The sequence below is a fragment of the Podarcis melisellensis genome (assembly GCF_964234715.1).
Source record: "Podarcis melisellensis genome assembly, chromosome: 13".
In the NCBI taxonomy this organism is placed as follows: domain Eukaryota; kingdom Metazoa; phylum Chordata; class Lepidosauria; order Squamata; family Lacertidae; genus Podarcis; species Podarcis melisellensis.
Genome location: NC_138545.1, coordinates 5883715 through 5906132, shown reverse-complemented (window position 1 = coordinate 5906132; position 22418 = coordinate 5883715). Strand labels below are relative to the sequence as shown.

The window sequence follows — 22418 nt, the reverse complement described above, 5'->3', positions numbered from 1 at the left end:
CCTAATAGGTACAGTATTAGCCGCTCTGAGCCTGGCTTCAGCTGGGGAGGGTGGGATATAAATAAATTATTATTATTATTATTATTATTATTATTATTATTATTATTGCCATTTGCACATAACAAAATATGTACCGTATTTTTTGCACCATAACACTCACTTTTTTCCTCCTAGAAAGTAAGGGGAAATGTCTGTGCGTGTTATGGAGCGAATGCCTGCGGGTGGTGGTGGGGATCTGCTGCAGTCATGAGCAGAGGATCCATGGTTCCCCTTCCTTCCCTCCTCCGTGGTTACAAAGCATGGATCCACAAGGATCCTCAGGATTTTTGCATTGGGCTACTCCAAACTCACCGTCAGATCACATGTCTGTGGCCAAAGCATGAACCACAAAAATCATATATCCACTATTTTGTTTAGAATATTTTTTTTCTTGTTTTCCTCCTCTAAAAACTACGTGCGTGTTATGGTCTGGTGCGTGTTATAGAGCGAAAAATACGGTATTTTATCAAAGTAATTGTTGAACTGAAATACAATTAAGAAGAAGTATATAAATATTGAAATAATTATGAAGCTCTAACTTTAAATGATTTTTTATTCATAACAAAATTAATAACGCAATCACATTGGCATTTGGCAATAACAAAAGTTCCTTTAGAAACACAATTTACAAAGACTCATAATCTGGTTTTTTATCTTATATTTTGGAATCGTACATCCAGTTTTTTCCCTTTAATTTTTTGGGGGGCCCCCAAGAGAGTGGGGCCCTAAACTATAGCTTGTACGTAAATCCGACACTGGTAGGGCCCTACCCCGTCCAGAAACCTACAGAGTTTCGTTTGTTTAAGACTGAAACAAACAAAGTTTTGCTTTGCTTATTTATTTGAAAGAGTCCTTTAATGACAAAGAAAACACCCAAACAGGTCGTATTGTAAATGCAAAGCAATGCTCCATGAAAACCAAGCAATCGTTTTCTGAGGGCAGGAGACCCCATATCCTGACCCCCCCATGGCAGCCACCAGAATGGAGAAGGCCTTTCTCTGGAACACTCCCCCCCCCCCAAAAAAAAAATATAGACATGGCTGACATAGATTTTGGGCCCATCCTGGAAACTGTCCCTGCTGCATCTCGGAAACCGCTTTCCTGGTCGTGCACAGAACGAAAGGGCACACCTGAAAGCCCCAACATTATCTTTCGCTCCTCTTTCTCCTTCAACAGAAATCAAAAGGGACCGTCAGGATGAGGAGAGTAGGAGCCGAGAGCAAATATCCCAGTGACAGGGATGGATTTGGTGCGGGCGATGACGGTGCCGATGAATATGGCCCCTGACCTGAAAGGAATAAAGAGGAATCTGTTATTTGTTCGTTGTGTTTTGCTTGGGTCTATCGTCCTGAAGGCGTGACGTCATTTGAAAAAGGTCCCAAGAACTTGGAATGTTGATTTTTATCTCTTTAATGACGGTACGGTGGGATCCGTTCTGGAAACCCGTTCACAACATGAGCAGAACGTAGTAATAATAATAATAATAATAATAATAATAATAATAATAATAATAATTTATTATTTATACCACGCCCATCCGGCTGAGTTTCCCCAGCCACTCTGGGCGGCTCCCAATCAATTGTTAAAAACAATACAGTAGTACCTCAGGTTAATTACTTAATTCCTTCTGGAGGTCCGTTCTTAACCTGAAACTGTTCTTAACCTGAAGCACCACTTTAGCTAATGGGGCCTCCTGCTGCTGCCGGGCCGCCGGAGCACGATTTCTGTTCTCATCCTGAAGCAAAGTTCTTAACCTGAGGTAATTTTTCTGGGTTAGCGGAGTCTGTAACCTGAAGCGTCTGTAACCTGAAGCGTATGTAACCCGAGGTACCACTATACAGCATTAAATATTGAAAACTTCTCTAAACATAAGATAAAATGTGAGCGGACCTCTCCAACTCCATCCCTCCCCCTCCATTTTCCCCCAAGCATCAAGGCTGAGACGCAGCATATGAAATAAAGAAGATGGCAATAATTGTGTCCCTTGTGGAAGACCAGACATATTGATAGCCTCATTTTCACACAACACATTAAAGTGGATTATGCTACTGCTAAAGATGGCTCTCACTTCCCCAAAATGACTTACCTGGGACATTCACCATGACTTTCTCTGTCTTGCTCCATGGAGACATAACCCATCGGCCATCAATCGCTTCTTCATAACTGCAAGCAAATTCTCCACTGTGGTTGACCTTGGCTTGTAAGATGTTCATAGAGGCGTTTGCGGAGCTATTCGCAGGTTCTCTGGATCCGTCATGACTGGTGGCCATCTCAGCACCATCCTTGAAGAAATGGAATCTCTTCTCAGTTGTGGTCCCATTGGCCAAGCAAGTGAGGTGCAGGGAGTCACCTTCGTTCACCACTCCAGACAGAGGATCCACTTTCAGCACCGGAAAAGGAGGGGGATCTGCAGGAATCATCCGCAAAGGAGAAGTTATGAGCAGGTGACCTAGACATGGCTTAGTAGTTAAGAGCTTCTGGTCCACTTGGCCTGTAAAGGAAGCTATAATAATAATAATATTATTATTGTGGGCGGCTTCCACAAAGACCAAAAATACACTAAGATGTCACACATTAAAAACTTCCCTGAACAGGGCTGCCTTAAGATGTCTTCTGAATGTCAGGTAGTTGTTTATCTCTTTGACATCTAATGGGAGGGCGTTCCACAGGGTGGGCACCACTACCAAGAAGGCCCTCTGCCTGGTTCCCTGTAGCTTTGCTTCTCACAGCGAGGGAACCACCAGAAGGCCCTCGGAGCTGGACCTCAGTGTCCGGGCAGAACAATGGGGGTGGAGATGCTCCTTCAGGTCTACTGGGCCTTTGAGGCTGTTTAGGGCTTTAAAGGTCAGCACCAACACTTTGAATTGTGCTAGTGTAGGTCTTTCAAGACCGGTGTTATGTGGTCTCGGCGGCCGCTCCCAGTCACCAGTCTAGCTGCCGCATTCTGGATTAGTTGTAGTTTCCTGGTCACCTTCAAAGGTAGCCCCACATAGAGCGCATTGCAGTAGTCCAAGCGGGAGATAACCAGAGCATGCGCCACTACAAGGTGTAACAGGAAAATTCAATGAATGGTCACAGAAATCGGGCAGCGAGAAATATTCGAACATACATGCCTTACAGGCCTTCAAAGTAACCCCCTCTGATACAATGCAGCGTTGACAACGTTCGTAGAACTGTTGGAAACTTCTGGAGAAGTCCTCTATTTGTACTGCTTTCAGTTCCCTCATCTTAACAGCTTGGACGAGTGAAATGTTGGGAAATCTGTGCCCTTTCAGTACAGTTTTTAGTTTTGGAAAAAGAAATAAATCTGGTGGGGCCAGATTGGGAGAATATGGAGGGTGGGACAACTCAGTAACCTCAGTAATGATTTCATGTGGAATATGCAATTCTTCCACCATCATTCGGACGCACAAACGCCGATCCCACATCAATAACTCACGGATTCTGTCAACATTTGCCACCCTTCACGGAAACGCTTAAACCACTCATACATTGTCTTTCGAGTTACGGCTTCAGCTCCGTACACGATTGTGAGCATTTCGTGGGTTTCTGATGCCGATTGTACAAATATTTCACGCAATCCGGTTTCTGTGACCGTTCACCGAACTTTCCGGTCACAACTTGTATATATTTAGGTCAGACATTTCTATGGGAACTCAGGGGTCTAAGGCTGGTATATTGTTTTGTTGATTACTGAGCGTGTGCCTGAATAAGTTTATTTTCTGAATTTAGAATCATAGGAAGGGATCCCAAGAGTCATCGAGTCCATACAATGCAGGAATCCTGTCCACAACTGCCCCTTGGTGGGCCTGAACCACCAACCTTCTGGATAATAGCTAGATGCACTGACCCACTTTGTCTACTCCTCAAAAGATTCCATCTTGTCTCTGAAAAATTGTACACATCACTTGAGAACATAGGCGAACTAATGCCCATGTACTGTACTGGAAGAAGAAAAGATCACTAGTGTCGAAGCAATGATTCTTCAACATCAACTTTGTTGGACTGGTCATGTTGCGTGGATGCCTGATTATCATTTTCCAAAGCAACTACAGTGGTACCTGGGGTTAACAACTTAATTCGTTCTGGGGGTCCATTCTTAACCTGAAACTGTTCTTAACCTGAGGTACCACTTTAGCTAATGGGGCCTCCTGCTGCTGCCGCGCCACCAGAGCACGATTTCTGTTCTCATCCTGAAGCAAAGTTCTCAAGCAGAGGTACTGTTTCTGGGTTAGCGGAGTCTGTAACCTGAAGCATCTGTAACCTGAAGCGTCTGTAACCCGAGGTACCACTGCACTCTATTCCGAACTTAAAAATGGAAAGTGGTCAATAAAAGAGGTTTGAAGACTCTCTCAAGGCAAATCTAAAAAACTGTAGTATAAACAATGACAATTGGGAAACACTGGCCTGCAAGCGCTCCAGTTGGAGAACAGCCTTGACCAAAGGTGTCCTGGGCTTTGAAAACACTCAAACTCAGGATGCAAGCGAGAAATGCGCTAAGAGGAAGGCATGCTTGGCAAACCCTCACTGTGATCAACTCCCACCTGGAAACCAATGTCCCCACTGTGGGAGGACGTGTGGATCCAGAATTGGCCTCCACAGTCACTTGCGGACTCATAGTTAAAACCGTGTTTATGGAAGACAATCTTACTTGGCTACGAGGGATTGCCAAAGAAGAAGAAAGAAGAAGCACTGACCCATTGTGCCACATCCAAATTGGGCAAGGAAGACTCTTCACCCAGATTACACCACTGCCACTCTCCCCAAAAGATCTGTACCTTGGGACTTGAGAATGCGTTGCTGGCCGGTAAGTCCTACTCAGAGCAGACTCAGTGAAATTAATGGGCTTAAGTTAGAGCCGCCTGATGTTTAATAACTCAACAAGGAACATTCATACATGAAAGTTCCCACACTATGTTTACTCTGAAGGAAGTTCCATTCAGTAAATCAACGCTGATCCTTCCCTTATCACTGCCCGCTCACCTTATAAACCTTCTAGGCAGTCTGAAATCCCTCTTTCAGGGCACCTTTTATCATATGTGGTGGAAATGCAAGGTAGTAAAAGAATTTTGGGAAATGATATACAGTGAGTTGAAAAAAATGTTTCAAACAACATTTTCTTTAAAAAACAAACAAACCAGAAGCCTTCTGTTTAGGAATTCTAGGTGCCAAAATCCGAAGGGAGCAGAAAATACTATTTACGTACGCGATCATGACTGCACAGATGTTATTGGCCCATAGATGGAAAGAAGATAAAGTCCCTACCAGAGAAAAATGGCAGATCAAGTTGATGGATTACTCCGAAATGGCTAAAATGACTGGAAGAATCAGAAATCAGGGAGACCAAAATTTTAATAAGAAATGGGGGGGAATTATAATTTATCTTAAAAACCATTGTAAACAGTTAAAATAGTTAGTAGGCTTAGAATAACACTTGTAGTTTAATGGCGAATTTTGGACACAATGGAGAGGTAAAAGATTTGGATTATCATAAAAGATGCAGGAGGAAATGATTAACAATAGGATTAACGAAAAGGGAGGAGGGAAGTCCAGGCGATTCTTTGGAATCTTGTTTCTATGTTGGATGTAAATGTTGTTCTATGTAGGATGTAAATGTAAATGTAAATGTTATGTACTGAAGTTCTCACCCTGGGCCAGCGGGGGGATACTGCAAATAAGGGATCGAAAGTGACGTTCAGTGATTGGATAGTTTTAGAAAATTGTTACAGTTACGTTGTACTGGAGCTCTATATAAGCAGGCTGGCTGAACCCTTCAGTTCAGTTCAGTTCTGGCCTGTGAATAAACAAGAGCTGTTTGAAGAATCGCTGTGTCATCTGATATCTTCACCCACAACTTAACAGTAAATTTTTAATCTGCAAAACCAAATATATATATATTCATATATCCAATTATATATATCCTTCTTTCAGAACACAGTGCTCCTCTCTCTCTTGAGAGACAACGCCAAACAGTGAAATGCAAGGATGCTCACCTGCCATGGCTACAGAGACAAGGTTGCTCTGTGGGGACCAGATTTCCCGTCCTGAGGGCATGATCCAGTACACACAGCTGTAATTCCCAACAGTATCTTCATTGACCCGGAACATCTCATAAGGCCCCATTCCACTATTGGGCAACTCCTTGAAGGTCCGATCTTGCTGTTCTTTGAAGAAGGTGTATCCTGCCACCTTCAAACTATCAGGAGCCAAACAAGTGAGAATCACCTTTTCATCTCTGATGTAGACGTGGTGCTGGGGATCCAAGGAAAGGATTGCTGCAGGTGGGATCCCTGGAGATCACAGAGGAGGAGAGGAAAGCCAGCCAGTCAGGAAACAAACGCATGAAACCCAGAGGACGAAGACACTCTGAGAAGCTAAGCGAAGGAGCACAGAATAAAGAGGGCATCTTGTTTGGGGAAAGACTGAAGCAAATGAACATAAACACATATGTGTTCATTCTTGCAATGGCTACCATTTAGTTTTGGGGTTTTATTGACTACCAAGGTGGCATTTGCCGGACTTCCAGAACGTTTGGTTCGACACTCTCGGAAACAACAAAAATCCAACAGGTGATACCTTGCTTATGACCACATCTCCCACTGTGGTAAATTTGACCTTCTAGATTTCTGCCTTTTGCTGCTGTCAGATGTACCTTGTGGTAGGGATTTTGAGGTCTTAGATATATGTTAAATGTTCATAAGTGTACCAACTAAGCACATACATAGATCAGCACAGGAAGACCGACCTGGAACCATTTAGATTCCCAACCTGAGCAAATGTTTTCTCTGCAAGGTCAACGGAAAATGGAAAAGCCTCCCCATCGTCTTTTCCTTCACAAATCCTGTCTTAAGGGTATGTCTGTGTTTGAATAGGGTGTGAGCCTGTGACCTGGCCCAGGAACTAAGTATTTATCATTACAAAAGACTGGCCAGGCTCTCCAGGCAATCCAATCAAGTAACCTGCCAGACAGGAGATAAACAACAACAGAGAAAAACAATATTCACATTTCTGTTTTAGACCGCCTTTTCTGTGATGTAGGTGTGATGTATCTGAGGGGTGGTCTTAGGTTACACCCCTTCTGTGATGTATGTATGATGTTTCTGGGGGTGGTCTTGATCTACAGGGTGGGAATTTCAAAAGTCTTTATAAGGCCTCGCGCGCCATTTTTCGGGGTCCCTCCTCTCTCCTGCGTGTGAGGGGAGCACCCTGTTGCAACAGATCAATAAAGATCAGGCTTACTAGCTGCTTTGCTTCTCAATATTCTCTGGTTGGCCTCTGTTATTTTCTCCTACCAATAGGGAACCTATGTAAGGACTCTATAGGGGCTCTTGGATACCCCATAAGGGAAAAGGGCAATTTTTGTTTACAACAACCTGAGCTGTGAATTTAATAATATACAAAATTGACACCCCGGCCATCCCTTGCAACTGCTTACTAAAATCAGTAACAATTAAGCAAAAACGGAAACCAACTTTACCTGCATGGACCGATCTCCAAAGGAGGATCCGCAGACAGGCTGAAAGTGAAGAGCAAAGGAAAGAAAAGATATCATGAGAAATGGTGTGGTTTGTGAGATAGAGGGTGAGTTTATATAAACTCACCCTCTATCTCACAATCACACCATTATTAAATTTTCTGTTTTTCAATTTAAAATACTCATTAAAATATCAGTGACTTCCCTTCTTCCCTTTCGATATACGATATCTTTATTGTCATTGTCCCATACAGAACAATGAAATTGAAAAACTACAATAAAACATTCAAAAACCCCTAAAAACTCCGAAACCCCATTTTAAAATACAATATACTACAGAGACTCCTTATGCTGCATTTAGAACCAGAATTGCATTTCCATAGAACCTGTTTCTCAGGCGGCTAGTCCTGGCCTTTATAACCCTGTCCCTTCTTCCAGAAGGCAGAAGCTGAAAGAGATCATTTCCGGGGTGCGTACTATCCTGCGCTATCTCTGCAGCTTTCTTATGGCACCTGGAAGCATAGATTTGATCCAAGGTGGGAAGAGTGCACCCAGTTATTTTCTCCGCAGTCTTTACAACCCTGGACAGCGTTGTTTTTCCCTGACCATGCAGCTCCCAAACCACACACACACAGACCATAAGTTAATACACTCTCAACAGTACAATGGTAAAATGCCATCAACAGGTCCTTTGAGAGATTGATTTTCCAGAGGATTCTCAGAAAATATAACCTCTGCTGTGCTCTCTTCATCAGGTCTTTGCTGTTCCCCCCCCAGGTTAGGTCGTCTCTCAACTCCATTCCCAGAAATCGAAACACCGAGACCTGTTCCACGCACTTCCCCTCAATAATAAGTGGCTGAATATTCAATATACATTTCCTAAAGTCCACAATGATCTCTTTTGTTTTCTTTAAGTTAAGGAGTAAGTTGTTTTTCCTGCACCCCCCGCCCCAACTGCTCAACTTCCTTCCTTCTTCCCCCTCTCCAGCCGTGATTAAACCAACCACCGTTGTATCATCTGCGAACTTTCTATGGTTCATTTTGCATATCATAAATCCCTGCATATTTTACAAAAACTGTGCCATTCAGCATTCCATGATTGCATCTGTCAAAACTTATTTACACTGTTGAATTTATCTTAATGCTGCCAATGTTTTCAGCTACGAGTGATTGCCAAAGAAAAAGAATATCAAGACTGCCTAGTGGTTAGGGCAGACTTGTGGCAGCTTTTGACATCATACTTCAGGGTGCTTGGAATCTGTGGCCCTCTCAGGCTTGGCTTTCCTTGATCTTATTTATTATTATTGATAATAATAATAATAATAATAATAATAATAATAATAATAATAATAATTTATACCCCGCCCATCTGGCTGGGTTTCCCCAGCCACTCTGGGCGGCTTCCAACAAAATATTAAAATAAAATAACCTATTAAACATTAGGTAAAGGTAAAGGGACCCCTGACCATTAGGTCCACTCATGGCCGACTCTGGGGTTGTGGCGCTCATCTCGCTTCATTGGCTGAGGGAGCCGGTGTCCAGCTTCCGGGTCATGTGGCCAGCAGGACAAAGCCGCTTCTGGCGGACCAGAGCAGCGCACGGAAACGCCATTTACCTTCCCATCAGAGCGATACCTATTTATCTACTTGTACTTTGACGTGCTTTCGAAGTGCTAGGTTGGCAGGAGCAGGGACCGAGCAACGGGAGCTCACCCCGTCGCGGGGATTCGAACCGCTGACCTTCTGATCGGCAAGTCCTAGGCTCTGTGGTTTAACCCACAGAGCCACCCGCGTCCCACTATTAAACATTAACAGCTTCCCTTCAGATGTCTTCTAAAAGTCTGCTAGCTGTTTTTCTCTTTGACATCTGGTGGGAGGGCGTTCCACAGGGCGGGCGCCACCACCGAGAAGACCCTCTGCCTGATTCCCTGTAACTTAGCTTCTCGCAGCGAGGGAACCGCCAGAAGGATAAGGATAAGGAGTGAGTTTTTTGTTACCGAGGTGTTGCCTCCATCCATTCATCTCTGATCATGGGCTTCGGCAACCTTGGCGAGTAGGACAGCAAAAGCCAAACCCCCTATTTTGTCTATAACAAGAGAGAGGCCCCAAACCTGTTATCAAAGCAGCAAATTTCATGCTCGGCCGGCGTCCCTCGAAGGCCAATGGCTGGGTCCGCTGCTTCACCACTGTCTCTCTGCTTTCAAAGAGAGGATGAGTTGTCCCTCCCTGACTCTGCCAGACTGTCAGATGCAAAGACAAGAGCAGGAACTGAACCGTCATCACCTCCTTTCCTCCCAGCCACCACAAAGCATTGCATCTGGGCCCCCAGCACAGCACACAGCTCAGCTCATAGGCCTTGAGGACACCAAAAGCTGCTGGGTGGAACAACCGATGTTCCAACCAGCTCACCACATCTCTCCTTGAAGCGTCTATGCTCAGCCTCCTTTGTAACCAAAACACTTGAGAAGGCGGTAGAATGAGGCTAGAAATGAGAAAGCGGAAGGACGCAGCAATCACAGGCGGTCGACTCAAAAAGGGGCCTCAAGAAGAAGATCAAACCTCTCCATTCTGAAGGAAATCAGTCCTGAGTGCTCACTGGAAGGACAGATCCTGAAGCTGAGGCTCCAAGACTTTGGCCACCTCATGAGAAGAGAAGACTCCCTGGAGAAGACCCTGATGTTGGGAAAGAAGGAGGGCACAAGGAGAAGGGGACAACAGAGGACGAGATGGTGGGACAGTGTTCTCGAAGCGACCAGCATGAGTTTGACCAAACTGCGGGAGGCAGTGGAAGACAGGAGGGCCTGGCATGATCTGGTCCAGGGGGTCACGAAGAGTCGGACACGACTAAACAACAACAAAAAAATGCTAGAAGAGTCCTGCTAATCTGGCCAAAGTGATTTCTAGTCCAGCATCTTCTTCTGACAGTGGCCAACCAGGCACCCCTTTTGGGGAAAGAAGAGACCAGGATCAGCAGAATGGGAACTCAAGCACCAGGGAGCAGGAATAAGATCCTCAAGGACCGCCTCTCCCTACATTAACGGATCCAGACCCTGTGATCATCACCCGAGGCCCTTCTTTGTTTGCCTCCTCCACAAGAGGTCTGGAGGGTGTCAACACGAGAACGGGCCTTTTCTGTTAGGCGTAATGGTTTAATTCACACAGAAATGAAAAATGTACATGTATTAAAGAAGGTTTAAAATGGAACATGGCTAAATGTGTATCGGTAACACTGAAGTTTCCCCCAATGCTGTTTTTCTAAAGCTGTAATTAGTTCTCTGAGCTGCAATTAGCTAATGACGACCTGCTGTCTGTTTCTCTACTCTGTACTGAGAGTGAACCTTTGATCATGTGATGAAGGTATTGAGTTGCAAATCTGCCGTTTTGAAAAGAGCTGCCTTTGAGTCTTTGCCTTCCAAACCCAACAGAGTGAAGATGCAAATGGAGTCATTCTCTGAACGCAACAGAGGACAAAGCATGTGATAATGGCTTGGCAAGAGTTGGAAAGCAGGAGAGAGAGAGAGAGAGAGAGAGAGAGAGAGAGAGAGAGAGAGAGAGAGAAAGAGAGAGAGAGAGACTATTTCATATTTTGTAAGTTGCTGAGCCTGTGTTGGACAGCACAAGATATTGTATGGATGTTTTAACTCTGTTTTGAATAAGGTCCTGCCAGTAAAAGTTTAAATAATATTTTCATGAGTCTGGACAACGTTTCATTTCCAAAGGAGTCAGTTCTTAAGCTACCAGTTGCTTCAAACAGCATTTTTTTAAATATCTGCAACATTTTCTTCAGTGGCTCCCCGTTTGTGAGATGCTCTCCCCACGGAGGTTCGTCTGGTCGCCTTCATTATACATTTTTAGGCGCCAGGCAATTATTTAAATGTGTTTTTGGGAGGGGGGTTATTGTTTTGTTTTGCTCTTGTTCTTATTATAACCTTTGCAGTTTTATTCTGTGAACCACGCTGAGATCTTCAGATGAATGGTAGCATAGAAATTATTAAATTAAATTAAATTAAAAAATAAATATTCATGAGAACCACATTACTATGCAGGAAGCACAATAATAATAATAATAATTTTATTATTCGTACCCCGCCCATCTGACTGGGTTGCCCCAGCCACTCTGGGCGGCTTCCAACAACTATAAAAGCATAATGAAACATCAAACATTTAAAACTTCCCAATACAGGGCTGCCTTCAGATGTCTTCTAAGAGTAATATAGTTCTTTATTTCCTTAACATCTGACGAGAGGACGTTCCACAGATTGGGTGCCACCACCGAGAAGGCCCTCTGCCTGGTTCCCTGTAACCTCACTTCTCGCAATGAGGAAACCGCCAGAAGGCCCTCGGCGCTGGACCTCAGTGTCCAGGCAGAATGATGGGGGTGGAGATGCTCCTTCAGGTATCCTGGGCCAAGGCTGTTTAGGGCTTTCAAGGTCAGCACCAACACTTTGAATTGTGCTCGGAAACGTCCTGGGAGCCAATGCAGGACTCGTCTTATATGGTCCCGTTGGCCACTCCCAATCACCAGTCTGGCAGCTGCATTCTGGATTAGTTGTCATTTTGAGATGTTTCTGCCCTCTTCTCTTTCCCAACCATGTTTGTAAATGACACTGTAAATCTTTAATCACATCAGAATTCAACTTGTAAGAACTGAATTGTCTTTATTGAATAGAAGCTGAGTTGATTTCTGTGGAACGTGCGGAGGACCTCAACCAACACATATTTGTTTGTTTTCTTTTCTTAAATTTACATCCCATCCTTTCTTCCATCACTGGACACCATCACAGCAGCACATCTGTGGTTCCCAGCTAGTCACCCACCCAGACACTGACCAGACCCGGACCTGCTTAGCTTCCGCTAAGCTTCCTGTGCCTTCAGCCATGCCCTGGCTGAGAGCAATAAACCAACTGGCAGGCGATGTAGAATCCTTTGGCAGCCACTCAGAACTCCACAATCTCTTTCCTTTCCACAATGTCTTCACTTTCTTCCTCTGTTCTTAGGTGGAAACAGAACCTCGCTGTACATCACCTTCTCTTCTTCCACCAGTCGGAGCCCATTTCCTAAGCAAGACTTAGCAGAGCAGAATTTGATGGTGGCGTAGGTGATGGTTGAGTCCTGTGGGAACAGAAGGAATGTGAGGGTGCCATTGGTCAGCACTGAAAGCAGGAGGCGCTGGCAAATAACCTCCCTGGGTACCTTATCTGGTATTGTGGACACTGGTTGGCAGCAGCTTTCTAAGTCCTTCACAGCCTTACCTGAAGAGGCCAGTGGGATTGAGCCTCAGACCTTCTACATGCAGAGCATATGTCCTACTGTTGGCCTACAACCCTACATAGCCGGAGCTCAGAGAAGGAAATTTTTCTCCCACTTCCTAGTGCTTGATCATTGGCTCCAGGGGCAGCCGCCGAGACCACATAACACCTGTCTTGAAAGACCTACACTGGCTCCCAGTACGTTTCCGAGCACAATTCAAAGTGTTGGTGCTGACCTTTAAAGCCCTAAACAGCCTCAAAGGCCCAGTAGGCCTGAAGGAGCATCTCCACCCCCATCATTCTGCCCAGAAACTGAGGTCCAGCTCTGAGGGCCTTCTGGCGGTTCCCTCCCTGCGAGAAGTGAGGGAACCAAGCAGAGGGTCTTCTTGGTGGTGGCACCTGCCCTGTGGAACGCCCTCCCATCTAATGTCAAGGAAATAAACAACTGTCTGACTTTTAGAAGACATCTAAAGGCAGTACACAATAGAAATCTCTGTCCACGAGCTTGCTCATTTGTAGGCTATCATTGCATCTTGCAGTAGCACCACATTCCATAAAAGTAGTTAGGCAGTTTTTCATGGATATAACTAATATTACACATGAATCTCCTCGCTTACTTGGTTGTGTTCCTGCAAAACTGCTGTTTGGGGCTCCCCTGTTTCAAGATCACCCAGTTCCTCCTCCTCCTGTTCTTCTGGCTCAGAATCCTGCTGGCATTTCACTGCTTCCAAAGAGGAGAGAAAGAGAGCCAAAGGCTGAAAAGGCACACACAATATTATTCACATAAGAATCACAGTATCCTCAAAACCCATCACATAACTACCAGTCTTTTTCTGTCCACAGTAGAAAATGAGGAGAATCATCAGAATCACAAAGGGGACTGCCAGATACGCAAATGCCAGCGATGGACCTGATGGTGGAGAAGGATCTGAGAAAAGAAAGGAAAAATGGTTAGGCTATTGTGTTTTTAATAAGGTTTCCTTGTCCTTGGATGCAAGACAGGCAGAAAATGCCATGCAAAATAAATATTCAACTTCTGAAGAGTAACTTTCAGGACAAGTAACTAGGGTCAGACTTTTCTAGACAAGTTGAAGAGGAAAGATGTTTGAGCCCTGCAAATAACACCTCTCTCTCTCTCTCCTTTCAATCCTTTCAAATATGAACTGCTCACTCTTACCCAACAATAAGGCTGAGGTGATGTTTGGAAGTGAGAGCTGGACCATAAAGAAGGCTGATCTCCCAAGAATGGATGCTTTTGAATTATGGTGCTGGAGGAGACTATTGAGAGTCCCATGGACTGCAAGAAGATCAAACCTCTCCATTCTGAAGGAAATCAGCCCTGAGTGCTCACTGGAAGGACGGATCCTGAAGCTGAGGCTCCAAGACTTTGGCCACCTCATGAGAAGAGAAGACTCCCTGGGAAAGACCCTGATGTTGGGAAAGATGGAGGGCACAAGGAGAAGGGGATGACACAGGATGAGATGGTGGGACAGTGTTCTCGAAGCTACCAGCATGAGTTTGACCAAACTGTGGGAGGCAGTGGAGGACAGAGGTGCCTGGCGTTCTCTGGTCCAGGGTGTCACGAAGAGTCGGACACGACTAAACGACTAAACAACAACAAAAGGCATAGGAAATAAAATAGATGGCATTTACAGGTTTCAGGGAATGACAGACATTTTGCTCAATCTCCCCCCTTTTTCTGGCCCATCCAGTGGCTCCCCCTTAATACTTCAATCAACGCAGAAAAATGGAATATCCTTCTGCTAAATGGAGCTCTAACCTTCCCTAAATGACTCACCTGGGACCTTCACCATGATTTTCACCGTCTGGCTCCAGGAAGATTTCACCCACCGGCCACTAACTTCTTCCTCATAGCTGCAAGCAAATTCTCCACTATGGTTGAGCTTGGCTTTCAAGATGCTAACAGTGGCATTTGAGAAGTTAGTTCCAGGTTCTCTGAAGCTCCACACAGATCCTTCGTCGCTGAAGGTTATCGCAAGTCCATCCCTGTAGAAAGTGAATCTTTTCTCAGTCTCTCCCTCGTTGGTCAGGCAAGTGAGGTTTAGCGAGTCCCCTTCGGTCATCGCTCCAGGTGGAGGATCAACTATCAGCATCGGAGAGGGAGGGTGATCTGGAGTGATCGTTCACAAAGGAGAAGCAATCAATTGAGGACAATGACTTGGCTCAATGGTTAAGAAACTGTGGTACACTTGGCTTTTAGAGCGAAGGCAAGTATTTTGGCTGGATAGCTCTATGAAAAGTCATGGCTCTGACGCTGGCATTCTGCTTCATCAATTGCCAGCTCTGTGGCTGCAAGATTGTCACAAGAGCGCCTGGACTAAAATTGCCCATCAAAACCTTCACTCTTGTGGTTTATCACCACAACAGCTAATCACTTTGGGTTTTAGTAAAGCAAGCGGTCTAATTTGTCAGCGCCTGAATGAGACTGACACGGGACGTGGGTGGCGCTTTGGGTTAAACCACAGAGCCTAGGACTTGCCGATCAGAAGGTCAGCGGTTCTAATCCCCGCGATGGGGTGAGCTCCCGTAAACGGTGTTCCGTGTGCTGCGCTGGCTCGCCAGATGCAGCTTGTCACGCTGGCCACGTACCCGGAAGTGTCTGTGGACAGCGCTGGCCCCTGGCCTATAGAGTGAGATGAGCGCACAATCCCAGAGTCTGTCAAGACTGGCCCGTACGGGCAGGGGTACCTTTACCTTTACCTTTAGAGTTTGTAACCTGAAGCGTCTGTAGCCTGAAGCATCTGTAACCCGAGGTACCACTGTACAGTGGTACCTTGGTTCTCGAACGGCTTAGTCGACAAACAAATTGGCTCCTGAACGCCGCAAACCCGGAAGTAAGTGTTCCGGTTTGTGAACGTTTTTTGGAAGCCAAATGTCTGACGCTGATTCAGATTGAGTGCAGGAAGCTCCTGCAGCCAATTGGAAGCCGTGCCTTGGTTTTCGAATGGTTTTGGTAGTCAAACGGACTTCCGGAATGGATTAAGTTTGAGAACCAAGGTGCCACTGTACCTTATTACCTTCAAGGCAGTCTGAAATCCTTTCGGAACACAATGCTCCTCTCCCTCTTGTGTTGCGAATTAACAAGACAATGTCAAACAGTAAAATGCAAGGATGTTCACCTGCCATGGCTACAAGGACAAGGTTGCTCTGTGGGGACCAGATTTCCCGTCCTGAGGGCATGATCCAGTACACACAGCTGTAACTCCCAACAGTATCTTCATTGACACGGAACATCTCATAAGGCCCCATTCCACTATTGGGCAACTCCTTGAAGGTCTGATCTTGCTGTTCTTTGAAGAAGGTGTATCCTGCCACCTTCAAACCACCAGGAGCCGAACAAGTGAGAATCACCTTTTCACCTTTCATGTAGATGTGGTGCTGGGGATCCAAGGAAAGAATTGCTGCAGGTGGGATCCCTGGAGATCACAGAGGAGGAGAGGAAAGCCAGCCAGTCAGGAAACAAACGCATGAAACCCAGAGGGCAAAGATGCTCTGAGAAGGAAACTTGAAGGCACACACTATGAAAAGCGCTTCCCATGTATTACTTGTCTCTACTTTTAAAAAGCAGAGACATCACCTTGCCAACAAAGGTCCGTATAGTGAAAGCTCTGGTTTTCCCAGTAGTGATGTACGGAAATGAGAGCTGGACCATAAAGAAGGCTGATCGCCCAAGAATTGATGCTTTTGAATTCTGGTGCTGGAGGAGACTCTTGAGAGTCCCATGGACTGCAAGAAGATCAAACCTCTCCATTCTGAAGGAAATCAGCCCTGAGTGCTCACTGGAAGGACAGATCCTGAAGCTGAGGCTCCAAGACTTTGGCCCCCTCATGAGAAGAGAAGACTCCCTGGAAAAGACCCTGGTGTTGGGAAAGATGGAGGGCACAAGGAGAAGGGGACGACGGAGGATGAGATGGTTGGATAGTGTTCTTGAAGCTACCAGCATGAGTTTGACCAAACAGGAGTGCCTGGCCTGCTCTGGTCCATGGGGTCACGAAGAGTCGGACACGACTAAACGACTCAACAACAACAACAACAACAACAACAACTTGTATTACTCTACTTGTGGGATGTGAGACATAAGTAGCAGTCAAGTACAGGAGTGTCTCTGGCGCCATCTGGTGGACAAAAGGGAAAAGGTAAACCGTGGAAAATAGAAAGGAAGAAGAAATATAAGGATGAATAATAAAATGCATGGAATAACAGTGGGTCAGCAAAATTACAAAATAAAAGCGTTCGTGGATGACATTGTATTAACCTTAGAGCAACCAAGAGTGAGCATACCGGATGTGACAGAAGAGATAAATAGATCTGGAAAATTGGCTGGCTTTAAATTAAAGAAAGGGGAAACCAAGATGCTGGTAAAAAACATGGATAATCAAACAAAAAAAGACATCGAATCAGAATGTGGGTGGAAAATAGAGGATGTACATTTCCAAAGTAAAAAACAAAAAACAAATAAAATAAAACTTACATAGAGCAATAGTGTTGTGTGTTGTGTAGGCTCCCATTTGTTATGTGTAAAAGGCATTAGATACCTATTAGGTCCATACATTATCATATAGCGTATATTCAATGCAAAAAACAGTGACTATTTGTTGTTGACAAAGGACAACTGGACATATAAAGGGCCCCATTACCTTCAATAGCTTAGGGCCTCATCAAACCTAAATGCGGCCCTGAATCTGCGACTTGAGGAAGTTCTCTAAAAATTGTGCATTGTTACAGGAAAAATCTGAGGGCTCCCTTGGACAAAACAAAGACACCAACCAGGATAACTTGGAGCAAAACAGCAGCCTGTAGGCTTGGCCTTTATTGAACTGTTGCAACAGGGTATTCCCCTCACTTGCAGGAGAGAGGAAAGACCCAGAAGAATAGTGTGCAAGGTCTTGTAAAAACTTTTGAAATTCCCCTCCTCTAGGTCTAGCCCACCCCCCAGAGACATCATGCATACATTATAGAAAGGAGGGGTTGAGGGAGGCATACATTACAGAAAGGAGGGGTTGAGGGAGGAGTTGGTGGTAACTTGAGTGTCCTGTCACCTGGCTGGTTCCTCCTTTCCCCCTCCCCTTCCAGGAACTTCTAGGAGACAAAGGGGAGTTTGCAGTTTCCTGCCCCCAGAGGGAAGATCTGATCAGTGTCCTTTGTTTCAGTCCATGTTGAATCCACTCCCATATGCAAGTTCTTTGTGATCTTGATTGTCTTCTGTCTGGGATCATCAGGGTTGACATGGGCAGAGCTCCTGTGTATGTGCTGGGACAGTGAAGGGATTATGGCTGACCAGGACTAAGCCACCCCCCTTTGTTAGTTCTTGTCATATGGAGTAAAATAAAATGGAACAGTGCAAATCCGATGTATGGTTGATTTTCTATGAATTTATAACAGAAATGTGGCGTATGTGTGTGTGAGTGTGTAGTTTATACAAACAGAATGATTGGGGTGGGGGGGTTCCTGCTACAGCATGGATGGTATTTAACACTGAGGTGCCTCCCTTAAAACCCAATAGCCCTCCGTTATGTTGCAGAGGGGGCAAATTATAGGCACATACCAACATATCTGGTAGGAATGTCCACAAATAGAACTACTTTGGAAGGAAGTTTTTAAAGAGATCTCTCAGACAGCAGCTCAGACAACCCCAGTGACCACTTAATTTATATACTTCAGTTATGGACCAATGAAGAAGGAATTGTTAACACATTTATTAACAGCAGCTAGAATGGTAATAGCCAGAACCTGGAGAAACTTGCAATTAATGAATATTGATCACCGGTGTAACACAGTCTGACAAACAGCTTTTAATGGAGAAGATGTCGCAAAAACGGAAGAGGAGGGAAACAAACGGTATAATTTTTTTACTGCATGTTGTTATTTTATTAAATATACATATGAAACAACACATGGATGAGAAATACAACATATATTGCAGTATGGTGCAGATAAGCAAGCACAACTCATTAGCTCGCTCCTCTTACTCAAGTTGATTTGCTGAAGAATTCATTATACTAGTTTACTGTAACCACCAGATTATTGTGTACTGAAAAATAATGTGTCTAGTATTTTACCCCTCCTAGTGACCCATTCTTTGTTAGCCATGTACGTCTAATTTTTTAATTTTGTAACAAGGGGTGTGTGACATTTTTAAAATAAAAAAGTGACACCCTTAAATCCCTTGGAACTGTGGCAAGTTCTTAAAGAAATGGGAGTGCCTGATCTCCTCATCTGTTTCCTGAGAAATCTCTATGTAGGACAAGAAGCTACAGTTAGAACTGGATATAGAACAACTGATTGGTCCAAAATTGGGAAAGGAGTACGACAAGGCTTTATATTGTCTCCCTGCTTATTTAACTTATATGCAGAATTCATCATGCGAAAGGCTGGGCTGGATGAATCCCAAGCTAGAATTAAGATTGCCAGAAGAAATATAAACAACCTCAGATATGCAGATGACATAACATTGATGGCAGAAAGTGAGGAGGAATTAAAGAACCTTTTAATGAGGGTGAAAGAGGAGAGCACAAAATATGGTCTGAAGCTCAACATCAAAAAAACGAAGATCATGGCCACTGGACCCATCACCTCCTGGCAAATAGAAGGGGAAGAAATGGAGGCAGTTAGAGATTTTACTTTCTTGGGCTCCATGATCACTGCAGATGGTGACAGCAGTCATGAAATTAAAAGACGCCTGCTTCTTGGGAGAAAAGCAATGACAAACCTAGACGGCATCTTAAAAAGCAGAGACATCACCTTGCCAACAAAGGTCCGTATAGTTAAAGCTCTGGTTTTCCCAGTAGTGATGTATGGAAGTGAGAGCTGGACCATAAAGAAGGCTGATCGCCCAAGAATGGATGCTTTTGAATTCTGGTGCTGGAGGCGACTCTTGAGAGTCCCATGGACTGCAAGAAGATCAAACCTCTCCATTCTGAAGGAAATCAGCCCTGAGTGCTCACTGGAAGGACAGATCCTGAAGCTGAGGCTCCAAGACTTTGGCCACCTCATGAGAAGAGAAGACTCCCTGGAAAAGACCCTGATGTTGGGAAAGATGGAGGGCACAAGGAGAAGGGGACGACAGAGGATGAGATGGTGGGACAGTGTTCTCGAAGCTACCAGCATGAGTCTGACCAAACTGCGGGAGGCAGTGGAAGACAGGAGTGCCTGGCGTGCTCTGGTCCAGGGGGTCACGAAGAGTGGGACACGACTAAATGACTAAACAACAACAACAAACAAGAATGGAAGTCAACTTTACCTGGGTGGGTTGATCTCACAAGAAGGATCTGGAGACAGGCTGGAAGTGCAGAGCAAAGGAGAGATGCAGTGAGAAATGGTGTGAATGTGAGATAGAAAGCGAGTTTCCCCCATCTGAGGAGGGCAGAGAGGTCACTAACCTGTCACAAAAGCAGCAGACTTCATGCTCTGTCCGTATCCTTCAAAGATCACCCACGGCTGGGGACCCAACTCCCTCCTCGCCCTGCTTTCTCTCTCAAGAGAGACAACAAACTGGTGCTGCTGAAACAAACCCCAAAGACAGGAACTGCAACACCACACCTTTCCCTCTAGCACATTGTCAGTTGGCATTTCTTGATCTGATGTGCAGAGATCTTTCCTATTCTGCTTAATTCAAGAGAGTTCTAGGAGATTTTCTCTGTGTGAAAGAAACAAGCAGAAGATTCATGATGTTTGAGTTGTTCCTTCAGAGAAGCTGAGTACAGAGTACAGCTGACTTAAAGTGCTTCCCTTATTTCAGGGGTGGCCAACTCCCAGGAGACCGCGATCTACTCACACAGTTTAAAACTGGCAGTAATCTACCCCCGGGACGTGGGTGGCGCTGTGGGTTAAAGCCTCAGCGCCTAGGGCTTGCCAATCGAAAGGTCGGCGGTTCGAATCTCCGCGGTGGGGTGCGCTCCCGTCTTTTGGTCCCAGCGCCTGCCCACCTAGCAGTTTGAAAGCACCTCCGGGTGCAAGTAGATAAATAGGGACCGCTTACTAGCGGGAAGGTAAACGGCGTTTCCGTGTGCAGCTCTGGCTCGCCAGAGCAGCAATGTCACGCTGGCCACGTGACCCGGAAGTGTCTCCGGACAGCGCTGGCCCCTGGCCTCTTAAGTGAGATGGGCGCACAACCCCAGAGTCTGTCAAGACTGGCCCGTACGGGCAGGGGTACCTTTACCTTTAATCTACCCCCTGGTGATCTATCACAAACGTCCAGTGATCTTCCGGCAGATCACAGTCTACCTGTTCAACATGCCTGCCTTATTTCTTCTGTCAAAGTCATGCTGACTATGGATCATAATACGGCTGAGAGGAGATTAGGTTTCACTTTATCTTTCTGTCTCTTTTCCTTCTGGTGTGGTGTTCTATATATAGTGTTTTAGTCTTATTATAAGTTATTGCAAGTTTAAGTTAAAGTCTGTTGTTACTGGATTTCTTATGGATGGTGCCAATCCTGAACGCATTGGATTTGTGACCGCTATGCTCATTTGCCTTCAGTAAAGCTCTCTGCTGGATGAAATATCAATTGCCTTTGGTCTACTTTTTGGGAACCCTGCAACGTGTTTAAGTTTTTGCTCTGCTAGCGATACGTTGGAGTTCTGCTCTGGATCAATATTGAGCAGAATTTCAATGACATGAACCCTGAGCTCGGTGCAGAACTCAGCCTTTAGGCCATAAGCTTTGCTCAGCCCCATCAAAGAGCTGCTAACCACATCTGACCTAGCTGTGACAATGCCATCACTTGTTTTTATCTGTGTTCAAATAGATAGTGTAGATAGATAGTGTTCAGTTCAGCCTGGGTTGGGTTGGTTAGAGCAGAGTTTCCCAAACTTGGGTTGCCAGCTGTTTTTGGACTACAACTCCCATAATCCCTCACTAGCGAGACTGATGGTCAGGGTGATGGGAACTGTAGTCCAAAAGCAGCTGCAGACCCAAGTTTGGGAAACACTGGGTTTCTGATGGGACTGATAATGCCAAGTTTGCAAGTTTGATTCCCATATGGGACAGCTACCTATCCCTGCATTGCAAGGGGTTAGACTAGATGATCCTCAAGATCCCTCCCAACTCTACAATTATGCGATTTTCAAAGTAGCCAGAATGCAACAATGTGGAGGGGGGGGGAACATGAGAAAGCACCCGCCCCCACCCCTGCAAATTCAAGAGCACAGTGCATGGCTTCTTGGTGTGTACACCATCAAAACAAATATGCAACATAAAGGCCAGGAAACTGTAATAGAAAAGCAGATAAAAACCTGGATTATTAAATTAGAATGTAATAACAACAGTTCCTTGCCAGGGACCTAGGTGCTGGCCTGCCTCAACATGCTGCCTGTCCCCAAAACTGACCACAGGAGTAAAGAGCAGAGCTCACCACATCCGTCCTTGCTGTGCTTTTGCCTGTTAACCAAAGCGCTTGAGAAAATGACAAAGCAGCAGTGAGGCTGGAGGTGAGAAAGAGGGAGGATGTTGCCGGCTCAGAAAGGGGTCATGCAAACTTTAGAAGCTGATGGGGCCAAAGTGGCCTCTCTGAGCTCAGCATCCTCTTCTTAGAGTGGGCAAGTAGATGCCCCTCGTAGAGCAGAAACTGAAACCCCAAGGAGCAGGATGAGACACTTAGTAGGATCATTGTCAGAACATCCTCCTCCATTGCAGATG

At 45.2% G+C, this 22418-nt stretch overlaps 2 protein-coding genes across 2 annotated transcripts; both read right to left on the bottom strand.

The window, feature by feature from the left end:
• Window positions 1-625: 625 nt before the first annotated feature.
• LOC309355815 (uncharacterized protein) lies at window positions 626-9917 on the bottom strand. The gene is made up of 5 exons (XM_081886996.1): window positions 9624-9917; window positions 7517-7555; window positions 6033-6329; window positions 2126-2446; window positions 626-1327 (listed from the first exon to the last, which is right to left on the bottom strand). Exons 1-5 carry the CDS (start codon window positions 9790-9792, stop codon window positions 1209-1211), a joined length of 945 nt encoding a protein of 314 aa, XP_081743122.1. The 5' UTR covers window positions 9793-9917; the 3' UTR covers window positions 626-1208.
• A 1656-nt stretch (window positions 9918-11573) lies between these two features.
• LOC309355784 (low affinity immunoglobulin gamma Fc region receptor II-b-like) lies at window positions 11574-20583 on the bottom strand. Its single transcript, XM_081886919.1, has 7 exons — window positions 20162-20583; window positions 20023-20061; window positions 15902-16198; window positions 14560-14892; window positions 13585-13689; window positions 13379-13485; window positions 11574-12624 (listed from the first exon to the last, which is right to left on the bottom strand). The coding sequence occupies exons 1-7, from the start codon at window positions 20349-20351 to the stop codon at window positions 12487-12489; spliced, it is 1209 nt and encodes a 402-aa protein (XP_081743045.1). The 5' UTR covers window positions 20352-20583; the 3' UTR covers window positions 11574-12486.
• Window positions 20584-22418: the final 1835 nt, after the last annotated feature.